This window comes from Dipodomys merriami, unplaced genomic scaffold (genome assembly GCF_024711535.1).
Source record: "Dipodomys merriami isolate MVZ:Mamm:240054 unplaced genomic scaffold, mDipMer1.0.p SCAF_4, whole genome shotgun sequence".
Taxonomy (NCBI): domain Eukaryota; kingdom Metazoa; phylum Chordata; class Mammalia; order Rodentia; family Heteromyidae; genus Dipodomys; species Dipodomys merriami.
The window spans coordinates 73,006,159-73,022,977 of NW_027205603.1; the positions used below are offsets into that span (position 1 = coordinate 73,006,159).

The following is a 16,819-nucleotide window of genomic DNA, read 5'->3' on the forward strand; positions in this document are numbered from 1 at the left end:
CTAGAGAGAGAAAGAAATTATACACTAGTGTATAATTTGTTCTGATTGTCTTTTACATTTCATAAGGCTCAATTTCATATAATAGAAAGTAGTAAAATTATAAAAGTAAACAGACATAGATGAACCAAATAGACATTTAGAATATGGTTCTAGCTATATGTCAAGAATTATTTTATAACAACATGTAGTTTGGTAGTACATGCCAGGAACACCAGCTACTGTGTGTGTGTGTGTGTGTGTGTGTGTGTGTGTGTGTGTGTGTGTGTGTGTGTGTGAATTAATTATGTTTCTATATTTCCTGTGGAAATTTTAATTCATGTTAGAATTATGTACTTGTATTTATCATTAAAATATATTTCTTGTGCTAATATATATTTCTATTTATGCCCACATTTTTGTATTATCTCAGTGAGTTCATTTACTTCATGTTAATAGTTGGTAACTAAGATTGAAATCACACAGTCTATTGGCATTGCAGAGTGCACTCATCACAGTGGAAGTGCTGTAAATTGTCACATAAAATGCACAGTTCTTAACTTGGTATGCTGATTAAATTCTAAGTATATACAGAGTTAGACAGAAACTCTTTCGCATCTTTATCTTTGCTGATTTTCTATTTCAGATACAGCATTCCATTCAGTCAGAGAGTTAGGTAAAACCAAAATGTTTTTTCACAACAAAAATCACATATACTTTCAAATCATCTTTAATGATATCAATATACCAACATATTGCTAATTATCCTTACCCCCTGAGATTTTGAAAATTATTAGTCTTACTGCTTAATCTGTGAATGAATAAATGTGTATAAGACTACATATAAGACTGCTACTTACAAACATAGTAAATATGTTAGAGTAATTAAAATACTTTATGATGACTGCTTCACTTGTTTCACTTTATACATTTTAAAATGACATTTTGAAAAAATGGCCATTAATTTCCAAGCAATCCTGCTTTCTCTACTAACTTTCTCTTTAACCACTGTTTGCTAGTTGGGACTGAAATGCTGACAGATGGTATTTTCAAGATAGTATATCTCATTCTAAGCAGTTCTTTCTGGAGTCATAAAATCTGAATTAAGGGATAAGAGAAAAAACACAAAGAAAGAAGTCATGTAATTCATACCATAGAGATGGTTCCATACCTTTCTCGATAGCTTTGTTTTTGCCAAAACACTCAAACTTATCTACGTTTGCTTAGACTTACAAGAAAGTTTGGATATTATGAAACTTTAACCAGATATCTTGTTTTATATTGTACAATGCAACCTATAGTTTTCAATTTGAATGTGTGGGATATACTTCTTTTTCCAACAGTAATAAAATTATTCCACATAGGGACTTATTAAGGTTGGGAAAGAACTCGGCAAGCACTCACTAGTGCCATTGTTTTATATGCAGAAGAATGAAATCTAATGTCCAGTGGCCACTTCTTGTCCTCGGCAACTTCTAAATCAGCTCTTAAATTAGTTCAGAACACTCAGCTTATAGAAGCAATGACAGAATGATATTTCTCAAATTTTACAACTTGTGTATTTTCTCAGATCAATATTCCTTTCCTTGAGTCATTCTACAAAAAAGCAAATCAATATTTCTTGCAACTAAAATTAGAAATACACATTCTAAAGCATCTCTCACATTGATGGAGTTTTAAGATCATTTTATAGAACTGATATTTGACTTTACTTCCAGGATGCCTATTTTAAATTTATGTGTTTATTCACAGATAATGACTTTGGCAAGTAATAGATTTTTTAATTCATGAAAGGGCACAATACCTACCAATTTTCTTATTGCAATTTTAGTCAATAAATGGACAAGACAGTGAAATAAACCTTGTATTTGGTCTGCTCTCTACAATCAAACACCAGATTTTAGTACCAAGAGGGCCTGGCTGGGATAACTATATGAAAATCACAAATGAGAAATTGAATGGAAAGCCTTTGTACTACCACTTTAATATAATAATAAAAAAGGAGAATCACAATACGACCTTTCATGAAAGTCAATGATTCATGACTTGATGCTAGCATTTGAAAAGGCTAAGGAAAATGGGTAAAAATGTGTAAAAGAAAGGCAAAAGAATTAAGCAGGATTATAAAAATATCAAATTCAAGAGGGAATGTACAGAGAAGAATGAAAGACAAAGACAGGTGCAAATTCATAAGACATGAACTGAGTGAAAGCTTAAGTAAAGATTACACACTTCCACAAAGAGGGTTTTATTTCTGAAACAAAAGTATCATAAACTGACCTAGAATACAAAGACCAGAATCTGAGATTTTGAAATAAATGGACAATGTCTTGTGGGGACAAAAAGATTTCAAATAATATCAAATTTATGAATATAATTTTATAGAAATAATAAATTTCTCATGTTGGCACATGTTCCACAGATGAAGCTCTTTGGATACTGAATCCTGCTAGAAATAATGCACACCTTCACCAGCTACTAAAGCTCTTTCAGGTTGTTTAGAAGGAAATATCTTTAAAACCTACCCAAGGCCAGCTAAAATCTGGCCATCCCCAGTTGAGCATGTGTAAATGTCCACTTACATGGCAATATCTTTTCAATTAACAATCTCAAGATGTCCATGGGTCAACTTGATGAGCCATGATGAACACATATAAACTACATTCATACATATTTTGGATAATCATTTATAAAGTGATCATTTGTAATCTTTATGTTAAACAGCATAAAAGACCCTAAAACTTCCCTTCTCCTCATCCAATCCCTAAGCAGCTTCTCTTACTGGCAGCCTGTGAAATACCATGATACTGATGATGGAACAGATTTGAGCATGTTTTCAGTCTCCATCTTGGTCAGTCTTCAACAAATTTTCCTCCAAACCAATGTCAACAGTATTGGCTTTGATTCATCAATGAATACAAGCCCTTCTTGGGTACAATACCAATATATTTATTGGAATGAATTTATTTCTAAAATATTGCCATAGTTGAAGAACTAAGTAGAAAGACACCTATATTTTATTATGATGCTCTTAAATATAGATAATATGTCATTTGGGGACTTGTAAAAGCATTAAGTCAATATTAATTGTTGCTTCTTTTAACTAATCAGAATCAGCAGAGATAATTTTCAAATGAAAACACATTTTACAAAAGCAATTATCCATTTTTATTTGTTTACATTGCACTGAAAATTTACATCATACTTTTACAAAGTTTTTTTTCATAAAAATATACTTCTTTACAAAAGTGTATGCATTAATATAAGAGGAGTAGCCAGTTGCAGAAGAAACATTGTTTAAACAAGATCTTAAATGTATTAACCTTAACATTAGTGAATGAATCATTGTTATTGCAGTCATTTGAATAAACAAGAATAAATAACCGATGGCAGAAAACCTAAAACCGCATCCTGTCAGTAGAGTACAATGTTGAGAAAAATCATATGAATTTCCAAAACAGTGTATCTCAAAGTGGTTTACAAGAAATTCACTGAATGTAAAGATAGATCCAAGCAGTGTTCCCAAGTGCAATGGTTTCTCTTAGGCACTCTGTCTCATGATACAAAAGTGGAGATGGTTCACAGAGTAATCCATGTTTGAATGGGACAACAACAGAAATCACAGTGGGTACACATTTTTTTCCCAGTGGGGAAAAAGGAAGATAATGTTTTATGAAATAAAAAATGTGACCATTACTGCATGATGGAGTCATAAATTAATGATCAATAAAATGCAAATTCCTATCTGAATCTGACAATAAAGACACCTACTGTATCTGAAATATGTATTTTAAGAATAAGGATATAAGCATTTTTAGAAATATGAAAATTTGATGAAGTCATAAATGTAGGAAACAAATTTTTATGGCCAATGTGAATTAAAAGTTGTTTTTTTTCCCATTTGGTCATTATGTTAAGGGATAGAACAGAGTATGGTTCTAACTTCCATTTAGAAGAAACTTGAAAGTGTCAAAAGCAGTGAATTTGAAGCTTTAACTAGAAGGATAATTAGGCCTAAATTAAATACAGTATATTGTTAATAGATTTTATGTGGTCTTTCAAAAATATTGGAAGGATTGGTTAGAAAAGAACGTGGCAATAAGCCTGGTGGTTCCAATAACTGAAAAATAACCACCCTGATAGGTCATTTTTGCAAGTCAATGGCTACTGAATGACGAAACATACTTAAGCAAGGGATTAGACACTATCCTGTGGCTCATTGAACAATATGGTTTACTCCAAACAAGGAAATTGAAGACACAATGACCTTGCCATGTCACGTACAGAAATAATGACAAGCAGTCAAAAAGAAAAAAAGAAACAAGACACTTTAGTACCAAATTAGAAAAGTCAAGTTGGGGTAGACAGCTTTGTCTTTCCTGTGAAATCAATTATAAACTTTTAAGAAAATGACTCAATCTTAAATCTCCATGGAACTCAGAAAAACAATGCCTTGATTGACAAGAATGAATAGGGGATAAGTTGGTGGGAAATATAGACTTATGGGTGCAATGTTGCTCATGACAGTTGAAGAGAACTCAGTGACCTATTGACTCTTGTAAGTATAGCTCTTATTTTCTACCCTATATCTTTTTTTTAAACCCAGTCCCTCTAATATAGTTTATAAAGCACAGAAATACTGAGAGTGGATGCTCCTCCAATATATGCAAATAAGTTTATGTTTTAGAATAATCTCCTTTTTTAAAAAAGCAAATAAACTGTGAGTAAGCACTCACAGAGTGCAGCCAAATTTCTGTAAAACTCTCCACGCTAAACATGAAGAAGAATTTTGATCCAGTTTATGAAAAAGAAAAAGAAAACAAAAACAAAGAAAACACTCTTCTCTATCATTCCTCAGGAATAGGTGACCCAGCAAGTCCTGAAAAGTGTGCTTTGTTTAGCAGTGGACTAAATGTGCACTGTTTTGTGAGTCGATTTCCAAGATTTGAGGAAGGCAAAGCCCTGCTGCATTATACCATTGTGCAAACCGTGTTCAAGTTGGGATCAAATCGCACTGCCTTTCCCTCCACCGACTTGGCATTGGTGTCATACATGGGGTTCTCAAAAGCTGCTTGGCCATTGTTATTTTCATGAACTGAACATCCTGTGTACTGGGTTTTGGGTGCAGTCCTGTTGATGAGATGAGAACACCAATTAGTTATGTGTTCACTTTCTTCTAGAAACAGCAGAGTAGAGTTCAAACACTCTATTTCAGTTACTTCCTTAGTGGATAATGTCACTTAAAAGTACACTCAACAAATGCATCTTTAATTTTAAAGCCTGAGTGACTTATTGTTTGCATACACTGTATGTTTATATATGGCAACAAGAATAATCGGGCAAATATAAATGAGTTATATTAACTAGTTTAAATTTTGTTACAAAGTAAGTTATTACTATCACTTGCATATGATATAAATACATTATAATAATGGACTGTATACTCATTTTCAGTAATTTATGGCTCATTAAATTTTCACTGAGTGTCTATTATGTGCTATGCATCATTGTAGGCACAATTATTTATATAATATATTTAAAAGCACATAAAGTTATTCTGATGGATTTCATATAGCAATGATAGAAAATAATGAATACGTATTAAACAAAAATATTAGATTACAATGGGCAATGGTGGTTCATGCCTGTAAAAGCCAGCCAGGGTAGAAAAGTTCATGTGACTGTCATCTCCAATAATCTACTCCAAAACAGCTGGCAGTGGTGTTATAGCTCAAGTTTTAGAGCACTAGCCTTGAGCAAAAAGAAGCTCAGGAACAGAGCCTAGGCCCTGAGTTCAAGCCCCGGGACTAGCAAAAGAAACAACAAAAATTGATAAGAATTATTATGATATAAACAAATATAGTTGATATAATAAGGAATTACTGGGATCCACATCAGGAAGATTGATAAACAAAGCAATCTAAGGAGACACAATTTATCTGAGACTGTCAGGATAGGAAGGAGCCAGTTCTGTACTAAGAAGGAAGGGAGAATTCTATGAAGCACAGATATAGACAACACAGAATGTACTTCAATTATTCTCAAAAATAAAAAATACTCAATTTGAGTTTAGTATTATATATATATATATATATATATATATATATATATTAGGGTGAGTTCAAAACTTTAAATATAGATATGATATGGCTGTACTAATATTGTATCACAAAAGTAGTTTCCAAACAGTTATTGATGACTGGAACCATTGCTTTTAGTTAACAAACATGTCTAGGCTCCACATCTAGAATTTCATCATTTTTATTTTTTATTTTCCTATCTTGGGTTAAGACTTGTTTAGCAGTTCTTTTCCCCAAGTCCCACTGCATAATTTATTCATAACTCATTTATTTACTCACTTATACATCAGGAATCAAAGGTAAGAATTGACCCCATTTCTGGGATCTAATGCCTAAAAGGTATGTGTCTTAAAGTACATTTTAAAATTTCATTTTCACCTAACATTGTAAATTTCAAAAGTAAGTCATAACTCCAATTTATTATTTTATTATTCAATTTTACTGTTTTTTGTGCATTTTCTATATTTCGAATACTTTAGATTTGTATAAAAAGTGTTTCTTTTTTTTAAGTAACCCTAGATCTTGAGAGTCTGAGGCAGAAGGATCCTGAGTTCAAGGGCAGCTAAGGCTACTTAGTGAGACCCTGACTCAAAAAAATGTTTAAAAAGTGCTTTAAAATGCATTAGGGAACAGTTAAATCTCAGAAGGATTCTAATTAATCTAAGTTTTTATTGATATAACTTAAGAACTTGGCTTCTTATGAGGTGTCCCTTCTAGAATAACTACTGAATCATATTTTTCTCTGTTAAAAATAAATTTATAATAAAACCGTACAAACAACATTTTAAATTTGGATTATAATTATGAAGATTTTAAAGGATTATTTTTCTCAATATTGATCAATAACTTTAAGCAAAATAATGAATCAAAGTTCCAAATATAAGCACTAAATCTACTAAATTCTAAAGAACATTGGGCAAATTTACATGATCTTGAATTTGGCTAGCATTTCTCAGACATGACATGTAACACCCAAAGGAGAAAAGAAAAGATGAATTGGATTTCATCAAAACAACAAAACAAATATCCTTTATACATCAAAAGATACCAAATCAAAAGAACAAAATGCAATCCAGAAAACACAGATAAGGAGAAAATACTTACAAACTACCTATCGGATAGAGGATTAGAGGGTAGACAGAGCAGAGAAAAACTCAACAGCAATAAGAAAAATTACTTAACTAAAAATGGGTGAATTATTTGAACATGTACTTTTGTTTAGGATATAGATACATTCCTATTTAATGGAAATACTTCACATGAACTAGGATGAAAATAAAATGAATATAGAAACAGAGATGTTCTGGGTAGGAAGCAAATGAAGTTGAACTCTCATTCATTGGATAGTAGAAAACCAAAATGGAGCAAGTGGTGCAAACCTATTTAGTACTCTCTAAATAACTTTAAAACACAATTTGTATACCACAACGATTCCATTCTTGGACATATACCCAAAGGAATTCAAAATATGTCTTCAAGGACATAAAAGTCCTTGTGTGTATGCCTACATGATTCACAAATTATCAAATGTTAGAAACAATACAAATGCCCAAGAATTTACGGACACATTGCAACAAAACATGTACTCATAACAAAGAACTATTATGGATTAATAGAAAGGAATGAGGTCCAGCTGTATCCTATAGCAAGGATAAAACTTGCAGACATTCTGCTAAATGTTTAAGAAGCCCGATTCAGGGCACTGGTGGCTTTTGCCTGTAATCCCAGCAACTTAGGTGGCTGAGATCTGAGCATCTGGATTTGAAAAGATCCCATTTAGACAACTATCCAGAATTATAGTAGTCTGAAGTTAGAAGTGAGGGAAATGGAAAGTGAAATGACTAGTATTCTCAGGGGGTTATGAAAACACTCTGTCACTATAATGCATGAGTGTCATGTATCTACCTACCATTGTACAAAATGATAATTTTGCATTTTTACCATAATTTTAAAAAGTTGGCATATAAATAAACATATAAATAAACATAGTGATAATTCCTATTCTCAAATAAAGTCCAATATTAGCAAGGTTTATATATCTGTTAATTCATAATTATTCATATATAGCCATGTATTAAATGAATAATTCTTAGAGATATAGACTGACATATATTGAAAATATCATTTATGCACAAAATTCATTTGTGTAATGAAGTTGAATTGACTCATTAACTATTTATTTTTCCTTAATAAATATTTCCCTAAACAGTAGTGAATTCCATATTAAAGTCCTTCCAGACAATGTTGCACTGTATAGAATTAATAGGTCTAAATAATAATGAGTACAGCCATTTACTTGATCTTTCACAATTGCATCATAGTTACTGCCTAATTTGTGAAAGGTACACAAGATGAATTGAAAGATGAAAATATATTAAATCTATCTGGTAGGATAAAATCAGCTTGTATCATTATGTGAATAAAGAAGTCTAGACATAAACTTCCTCCCAGTTGTCTCCATACACCTGGCAGCAGACATGATCTCTTCAATTTAAACCCTAATGAGTATTTTGTGTCTAGAGTCTCATTATGAATAATGGAAAATAGCATGTGAAACTAATTCTATATTGAGAAATTGGCAGAAAGATGAGGAAGGGTTAGGTTGTCTGCTAACACAATGTTGCAGAGAAGGTTTTATAATGTGTATGTACTATCATAAAATGGGGAGGAGAAATAAATTTTCAGTAATTAGGTACACGGATTTCCACAACATGGAAAAATGGAAATGAGGATTTGAAACAGGGCAAGAGAGTTAGTATGAAAGATTTGTGGAATACTTATGGAGTTAGAAGTCTGTGTGCTTACCTTTGTTTATAAAGGTAAAACCCAAAGCCTGCAAATATAAGTGCAAAAAAAGGCACAAGAATAGCAATGGCCACAGAACTACTATTTGTACCATGCGGCTGATTTGAAGAATTTGAGCCTTCTGTCATATTCAATCCTGAAAAATAGAAAGCAATTGATGAGAATAAAATAAACTCTTGTTACAATGGACTTTTGACTCATCAATTTATTGAATTTCAAAATATCTATCATTGACTCTTTAACCCACCAACTTATTGTTTTATATATATATATATATATATATATATATGTATGTATATCTCACAAAAATTCCTTCAATTTGTTACAGTACTTGTTTTTTTTGTTTTGTCATGTTTGTTTTGCACAAGGTATAACCATTTATTTTAGGAAAGTATATAGACTGACCAATAGGTTTAGTCCTTGACCTGAATTTATACGATAGTGGGAAGACTTGAAGATAACGAAATGAATATATCAAGAATGAAGGAATGGCTGGTGTGCTTTATGAATAAAAGTATAATCGGTTCTGTCATATCTAGGAATGTTTTCTGAAGGTAACAGAATGTGAGTTTCACCTTGAAGCTTCTGAGGAAGAATGAATATAAAAGGAAGTAAAAACTTTGTAAGTCTGGAAGTGGGAATACGGGTGTCATATTTGGGAATGTGACAGATATTGACGGGGAAGAATCAGAGGCAAAAATAATAAACTAAAGCTTTACTCAGGAAAGACAGAAATATTCTAAATATCCCAAACATATTCTGTGAGGGACAACTTAAGACATGATCATGGAAGGAGAATTTGGAGAGCACAGGCCACAGATTCAGGAAGAAAGTGGCAGTGAAAACTATGATTTAAAAAATACATGATTAAAACTTTAACTAGAGCATCTGGAAGAAAAAAATGAGGTAACGTTTCATAGCTAAAGTCAACATAACTAGTTTCTGTGAATGAAAGAGGTTAGACAGTAGAATTCAATATTCTACTTAAGTCTGAGTAGCCAGGGTCTTAAGCTGACTTGGGAAGAGAAAATAAGTTTGCTAATGTACTGTCAGAGAGATGGGAAGAGGGAATACTTAACAGGTCTTTTTCAGAAAGTAACAGGTCCTATTTTATACACTCTGTTTTAGACTGGGAGGCTTCTGAGACCCTTTTGTAAATTCCCTGCTTCCACTGACAGAGATGTATTAATGTACCACTTTAGTGAATGTTTTATTCACACAATTTAAGCAGAACATCATATTAAAAGATCTTATTGTTTGTTTACAGAAAGCTAATTTCTCTTTTTGACTAAATTATACTCAACTAAGATACAACTGTGTCTGACTAGGAAATTTATCTTTGAAAAAAATGCCTTTTTCTAAACCTTCTTTTTCCAGTGACTCGGTATATTTACATACATTTTAAGAGTAATTATTTATCAAGATAAATGTATGGTAGTAGGTTGTATAGCCTGTGTTTCTTATATCTGTAACCATGTCACAGTTTAATAATGGGAGACAGTATATCTCAGTAATAGAATATCCTAAAAGTTATAGTTCTTGATATGATCAAGAAAGATCACTGAATGCTCATTCACATGGTAGGAAAGTTGGAAATGAGAAAGACAAAAGTTTGTGTCTCCAACTACAGAAAATTTACATACTTGCAAAACACCAAGACCCCAAAGGGGTCCATTAATCAAAGTTAGTTTTCTTCAACACAGTCTATAAGTTTTTCAAAGTATGCTATATTTCCAGGAGAGTAAGAAAATCGTAACAACATTCAAACTGAGAAAAAGTAGTGTAGTTCTCAGGAGATAAGATAAAAAATTTTACAGTTTAATATTTCCTTTTTCTTCTATATCACTTTTTCTTCTTCTCCCTAGCTTAAGGGCAAGACAGCTTGTCATGTTTATTAGAAATTTGGTGAAAAGCTAAACATTGTAGAGAGCTGTTACATAGAAAAAGATGTCTGGGAGAAAGTGATTATTTACAAAACTATCAAATGTCTCAATACATGATCCTGACCATGAACAAATCAAAATGTACCAAGTGTGCTTAATGTACAGAATCTACTGACTTTCCTTATAACATCTGCAGTAATAAAGAAACCACATGAAAATCAAAAGTAATGCATTACCCAATCTTTGCAGTCCAAATTGTCCATAATCTTTGCCTTGAATAAATCCTTGAAATACATAAGTAGCTCCATCTGGCTCAGCAGAAACCTGAAATATTTGAAAGTCTTATAGCTATGAAGACCAGCTATAGCCATATTTCTTACCCTGAATAAATGCTGAATTTTATTCTGAAATGAACATGACATACAATACTTCTCCTCTATATACTTTTCCTCATCAGCGATTGAATACTCTTTGCATCATAAAAAGCAAAAGTAAAATGTACAACATTCAATAATTATGCTGTTGGTAAAAGGACTTGTTGATTGATATAATCACACAGATACAATCACAAGGAACTTTTTATCCAACAATGGTAGTCACATGAGATACAATCCTCATTCTACTGGTCACTTAAAAATTACAGTATAATGCTGTTTTTGTAGGTTAGATTGCTGTTTGTTGTATGGGTGCAATCCTTCTATAGCTCCAAAGCTTCTGGAAGGAGTATTCTTGTTATTTCATTGAATTTAGATTGTTCTCAAAATTGTGTTAGCAAATTTTATGTGAATTGGATGAATAATGGGTCAGTTGTTAGCCTATCAATAAGCCTACAGAGTCACCTGTGTGTCCCATTATACTCAGGGAAAGTAGCCAGTCAGAGAATACCACATATTAGATGACTTTACCCATGAAAGTAAAGAACATGGAAGTCTTGAGAGGAAGACCATGGGCAGAGCAAGAATCAGAGTTGGAAGTGAGAGAAACAGGTAAATGTTGTGGCGTTTATCTTAGGAATGATGATATCATTTCTAAATAATAGCAAACATATCTGAGGACACACTTGAAACACACTACAGAATCCATTTTAGACTGATTAATGTTAGAATTTATGAATTCAATCTAAACTAAGCTGTTTATCAAAAGCGTATGTCAGACAAACATGGTGATACATGCCAGTAATCCTAGCACTCAGAAGGCTGACACAAAAAGATTGTGAGTTTGAGCTCAATCCAGCTATATATAGCAAATCCCTGTCCCAAATAAATACTGTATGTCACTGTGTTGAAGTTGATTTCAGAGTTTATCTCAGCATTTTGTCCCTCTGAGAGCTTTCAATTTCTCAGAAGAGAACATGGTTTGGTTTCTGCTACCCTTCTAGTCTCAATTCCAGAATAAGGTGAGAAGCAGACATAAACTCCATACCACACAACTTCAACCAGAGCTCACCCGCTCACCGGACACCAAGAAAGAACCAAATACTTATGGTTGACCGTGAGACATCATGTATCTTGCATTTGTATTAAACCTTATATTAAAAAATAAATTCTCATTAGAATGTCATTTGATCTCAAAAGTAAAATAAAGAATCGATATACCTCAGTGATTCCAAGAGCAAATTAGCAATGTGTACTTATCCTCAAGTTTGTACTTACCTACTGACAATTAGTGATGTAAAATTCATACAACTTAAAAATCACACCTTTAAAAATAGAACATACCAACTCCGCACAGCAATTTGATGTTTCATCAATGATTTGTTCCTTACTAAATAGGTAGAACATTGTACTCTGGGATTTTTTTAAAGTGAAATATATGTAAAGAGAATAGATCAAACTCTAACAGTTTGAAGAATGAATCCATTTTTTTCTTACACAAACTAACTCAAGTAAACAACCAGAGTTCATGGAAGACTTTAATTATTCCCCAACTGCATAAATAAGGATGAAGAACATGCACATAGAACAGGAAAGAAAAACCTTGGGTCATTCTCCAGTCCTTGGAAAAGAAGGCTTGGCACTTGCAAATGCTCTGACAGTGAGCACTTCTCCTTCGCAGTATGTTAATGTGAACTTTCTACTGTCCATTATCACTTTGGACCATCCATTCAAATATAGGACCAAATAGAGGACAGAGAGATTCCACAGTGAAGCTGCAGCAACTGTGCCTCCACAGCAAGCAGGAAGGGGGAATTTCTGTCTTCACAGGCCATTTTAGGAAATACTTGGAATTCACACTCCAGTTAAATAGACAAATTGAATTTTATAATTAATTTTATAAAAACAGTTTATGTGATTAAATATTAGTCAATGAATCTTTGGTTTCATTGTTATTATTGTTTATTTTTAGAGCCAGAGTTTATTCATTGAGGTCATGTTGTGATCAAATACATGATCTTGCTTCCTCAGCCTTCTGAATGCTGGGATTATAGGCACACTCACCATTGCACTGCCCCAGATATATATTTTACTCACCTTGTCCTTGATAAAAATCAATGAAAAATACTCCACAGAATATGCTACAAAACATACCACATTAAAAAATAGAATCACCTAAGAACCGATTAACATTTGCCTTGATATGTTAGAATACTATATATGGATACTAGCTTGTGGGAGTGTATTTATAAGTGTGTGTACACACACATGTGTGCTCAAATTTAGCCAAACTTAGCATACTTCCTTTTTCCTGAGCAAGCTGCAAATTTGCTATTAAAACTAGCAGCAAACTTTCAAAGACCTGTACTTACAAAGCCATCCATGGCCCAATTTTCTTCCTTCATTTTTTTCACAGAAGCATGAGGTGGTACTTTAATAAGATATATGTGCAACATTAGGCGAGCTTCCTGACTTTTATATATTCCTGTAAAAGCAAAGACATTTACTTAACCTTGTAAATAGTCTTCATCTTATTTTCTTTAAGTCCTTATCATGGAAGGTCTGTAATAGGAAAAGAAATAGAACAAGGCCCATAACAAACACTAATACTTTTCTTAAACCTGTAATGTACATTGATCTCTCAACAGGAATCTCAACTTAAATCCTATCTGTGGAATTAAAATACAATTTACATATCATTCCATGGTATTCCAAACCACAAAATGTGTCCCTCAAAAAAGATTTAAAATGAGAAGTATCCAAATCCAAAGCTCAAATTGCTGATCTTTTCTTGAATTATGAATTAGGAGCTATCATTGTGTGGAGAGATTGTGTCAGGTGTTGCTGGAGTCACAAAATGCATAGTTATTGTTCTAATGCTTACAAATTTTATGAAGTTGAAAGTATAAGCAAACAAGTAAGTAAGCAAAAGATGGATGTAAGAGGGATCATGAAAACTGTGCCAAGGGGAAATGTTCCGAAAATGAATATTTGACTATGTTTTGAAAAGTTAGTATGAATTTTAGTCCAAGAAGAGAAACACTAGCAATCTATGAAGAGGGGAAGCAAAAATGGATTCAGTGATATGTTTTCAATAATAAAAAATTCTAAGAATGGGAATAAACAGAGAATACACACATTTAATGGAATAGTAGAAAATAAAGCTGCAGAACAAAATTTTATGATTGGCTTAAGTAATAAAAAAGAAAAAACTAAAACTGCAGAATTGAAATTCTGTGATTAACATGTTATTTACCAAATAGTTACTTATAAACAAGACCTCAAAACAATATAAAGATAATGAGACACAAGTCCTGATCTAAATTAAATTATAATCATCAAAGACAGGTCATAAATGCATTAAAAATAATATGGTGGCACATTGATATAATTGTCTATATATCAAGACAGTGTGTAAAAGGCAATAAATTTTTTGTGTGTTTTTATTTATGTGAAACCATTTCTGAACTGTTCCATATTATATAAATATATAATATTTATATATTTGGATCTGTTTGGATTAACATGTCAAGAAAACAGGAAAAATATTTACATTTCATTACTGAAGAAATCAATCATAAGTTAATTGAATTTTTCATCATATAAATATTTTGCATTTATATCATTAATAGTGAACATCTTAAATATTTGCATATTAAATTCTATTATTCTATTCAATTTTATTTTCAGTATGTTTTATGCCAGATCAGTAATATCAAATGATGATCATAATTGTTACTTCTAAAATTAAAAATTACTGCAATTTAAGTTTTCATTTTGCTGATGCCATACATTATTATATTGCTCATAATTATCCTACGTAGGCAAATATACTAATATGTAGCAATGTGCCTATTTAGAATAATTTTATAGTTAGGATATTTATAATACATATATTTTGTATTTGTATTTGTAACATCTCTAATATCTCATTATTAGAGATGTTAATTTCTAGCCATTTAAAAATTGTCTTGAAAATCTTTAACTTCAATATTTCAGAGTTTTAACCTAAGGCTGTAACTCATAAAAGTTTGTATTGCCATCATTGCAAGAAAACCCAAAACAAAATAAATAAATCAACTTCTTTTTTATTTTGGGTAAACTAAAATCTATTCATCAATCCCCAAACCAGAAAAATGTTTCTGAACAAATTATAAATGTCATAAAATCAAATACCACCACTATTTTATAGTATAAAAGTGACTAATAAAAATGATGAAATCATCATGAAAATAAAACCTCAAAGAATTATTTTTGTTTCCTACCTGACAATAGCAGTTCCATGTTACTATTGCTCAGTGTTGCATTAACTCTCCCAGTAGAAGCATTGAAGCTGGTCACCGTCAAAGTCATGGGTTGCTTCCTGCCTTTGAAGTTGTAGGAACCTTTCCATATATAATTTTGGGCGAATACATCATCAGGAACTATGAATAAGATGCATAAACCACATCTTTAAATTTGATGACTTCCTACATTCATGTATTAACATCAATAGCAAGAATCTTTAGTTGACTGAACAATATGCAATTATATTGAAAATGTATATAAATAAAATAAATTGTGCAGACAAAATGTTATTTAGAATAAACCAAACATCATCAATAAAAAATTCCTTCTCTCCTTTTGTATAAATTAATTGCCTAATCCCAGCTTTTCTCAGTGATTGAAATGTTGGTTGTGTATGCATTACTAAACACATAGAGATTTTAAAAGTATTCATTTTCCAATTAACTTTAATTCCATCATAGGATGTTATCAGCTCTAATGATTAATGTAGCTTTGTACATTGTTTAGTCAAATGCATAATTTTATCAACATGAAATACATTTTCTTTCTCAAGTAGCTATTCACTTTGTCAAGAAAATAGTAGATCTGTTCTAGTCATCATGACTTAGAGAATTGTCAAATTCATTTACTAACCACTAAGCTTTGGGCTGGGTGTTCCTAATGCAGGTCTGGGATCTTTCACCAAGATTTTGGAACCAGCTACAAAAAGAAAATGGGTTTTTACAAATGTTAATAAAATAACAGAAGAAGACACACATGTACAGTATTGACACACTATAAATTTCATTCTCTGAGATATATAATTTTCTACAAAATATCTTATTTGTTGTGGTATCTCACTCTCCTGCTCAGAACTAATATTGTTTTTTTTTAATTTAAGTTTATTTTATTTGAGAACATACTGTACAGAGGGGTTACAATTACATGGGCAGGATAATGCATACATTTCAGAACTAATATTGTATAAAAACCTTGATAATTATGCCCATCCTAGCTCAGTAGAAAGAGGTAGATTATTGTAATCTTATCAGCATGAGATACTTTATCATACAGGTGAACATTAAAGGCAACTAGTTGCTTCCAACATAGATTCTGTTGCTGTTAAGAAGAGGTAAAACTTGTGTAAGCTTGAGATGTAATTATCAATTTTGTCAAACTAGTTACTTGGTGTAGTAGAAATTTTATAAGCTCAAAAATAAATCTTATAAACCAGGCCCAAACCCTGCATAGCAAAAGAAACCAGGAATGGGATGGAAGGCTGTGGAGACTGTAGTAAAAATATAGTAATGTCTTTTAAAAGAATTAAGGGAGGTGATTTCAATGAAGGATAGTTGAAAGAAAGATTGTAAGTAACTTCAATAAGCTATCATATGAATGAGATTTCCTAGATAAGTGTATAAAATGAAAAGAATGA

The 16,819-nt window shown here is 31.8% G+C and overlaps 1 protein-coding gene across 4 annotated transcripts in view; it reads right to left on the minus strand.

The window, feature by feature from the left end:
- Positions 1 to 3,169: 3,169 nt before the first annotated feature.
- Csmd3 (CUB and Sushi multiple domains 3) overlaps positions 3,170 to 16,819 on the minus strand; it is a 928,259-nt gene continuing 914,609 nt past the window's right edge. For all 4 annotated transcript variants that reach the window (XM_069991287.1, XM_069991286.1, XM_069991285.1 and 1 more), the window contains 6 exons: positions 16,039 to 16,104; positions 15,384 to 15,542; positions 13,491 to 13,603; positions 10,981 to 11,068; positions 8,862 to 8,997; positions 3,170 to 5,106 (listed from right to left, as the gene is read on the minus strand). In XM_069991287.1, coding sequence (XP_069847388.1) covers positions 4,947 to 5,106; positions 8,862 to 8,997; positions 10,981 to 11,068; positions 13,491 to 13,603; positions 15,384 to 15,542; positions 16,039 to 16,104 — 722 coding nt within the window. In that variant the 3' untranslated portion in view covers positions 3,170 to 4,946. The remainder of the gene's footprint in view (positions 5,107 to 8,861; positions 8,998 to 10,980; positions 11,069 to 13,490; positions 13,604 to 15,383; positions 15,543 to 16,038; positions 16,105 to 16,819) is intronic.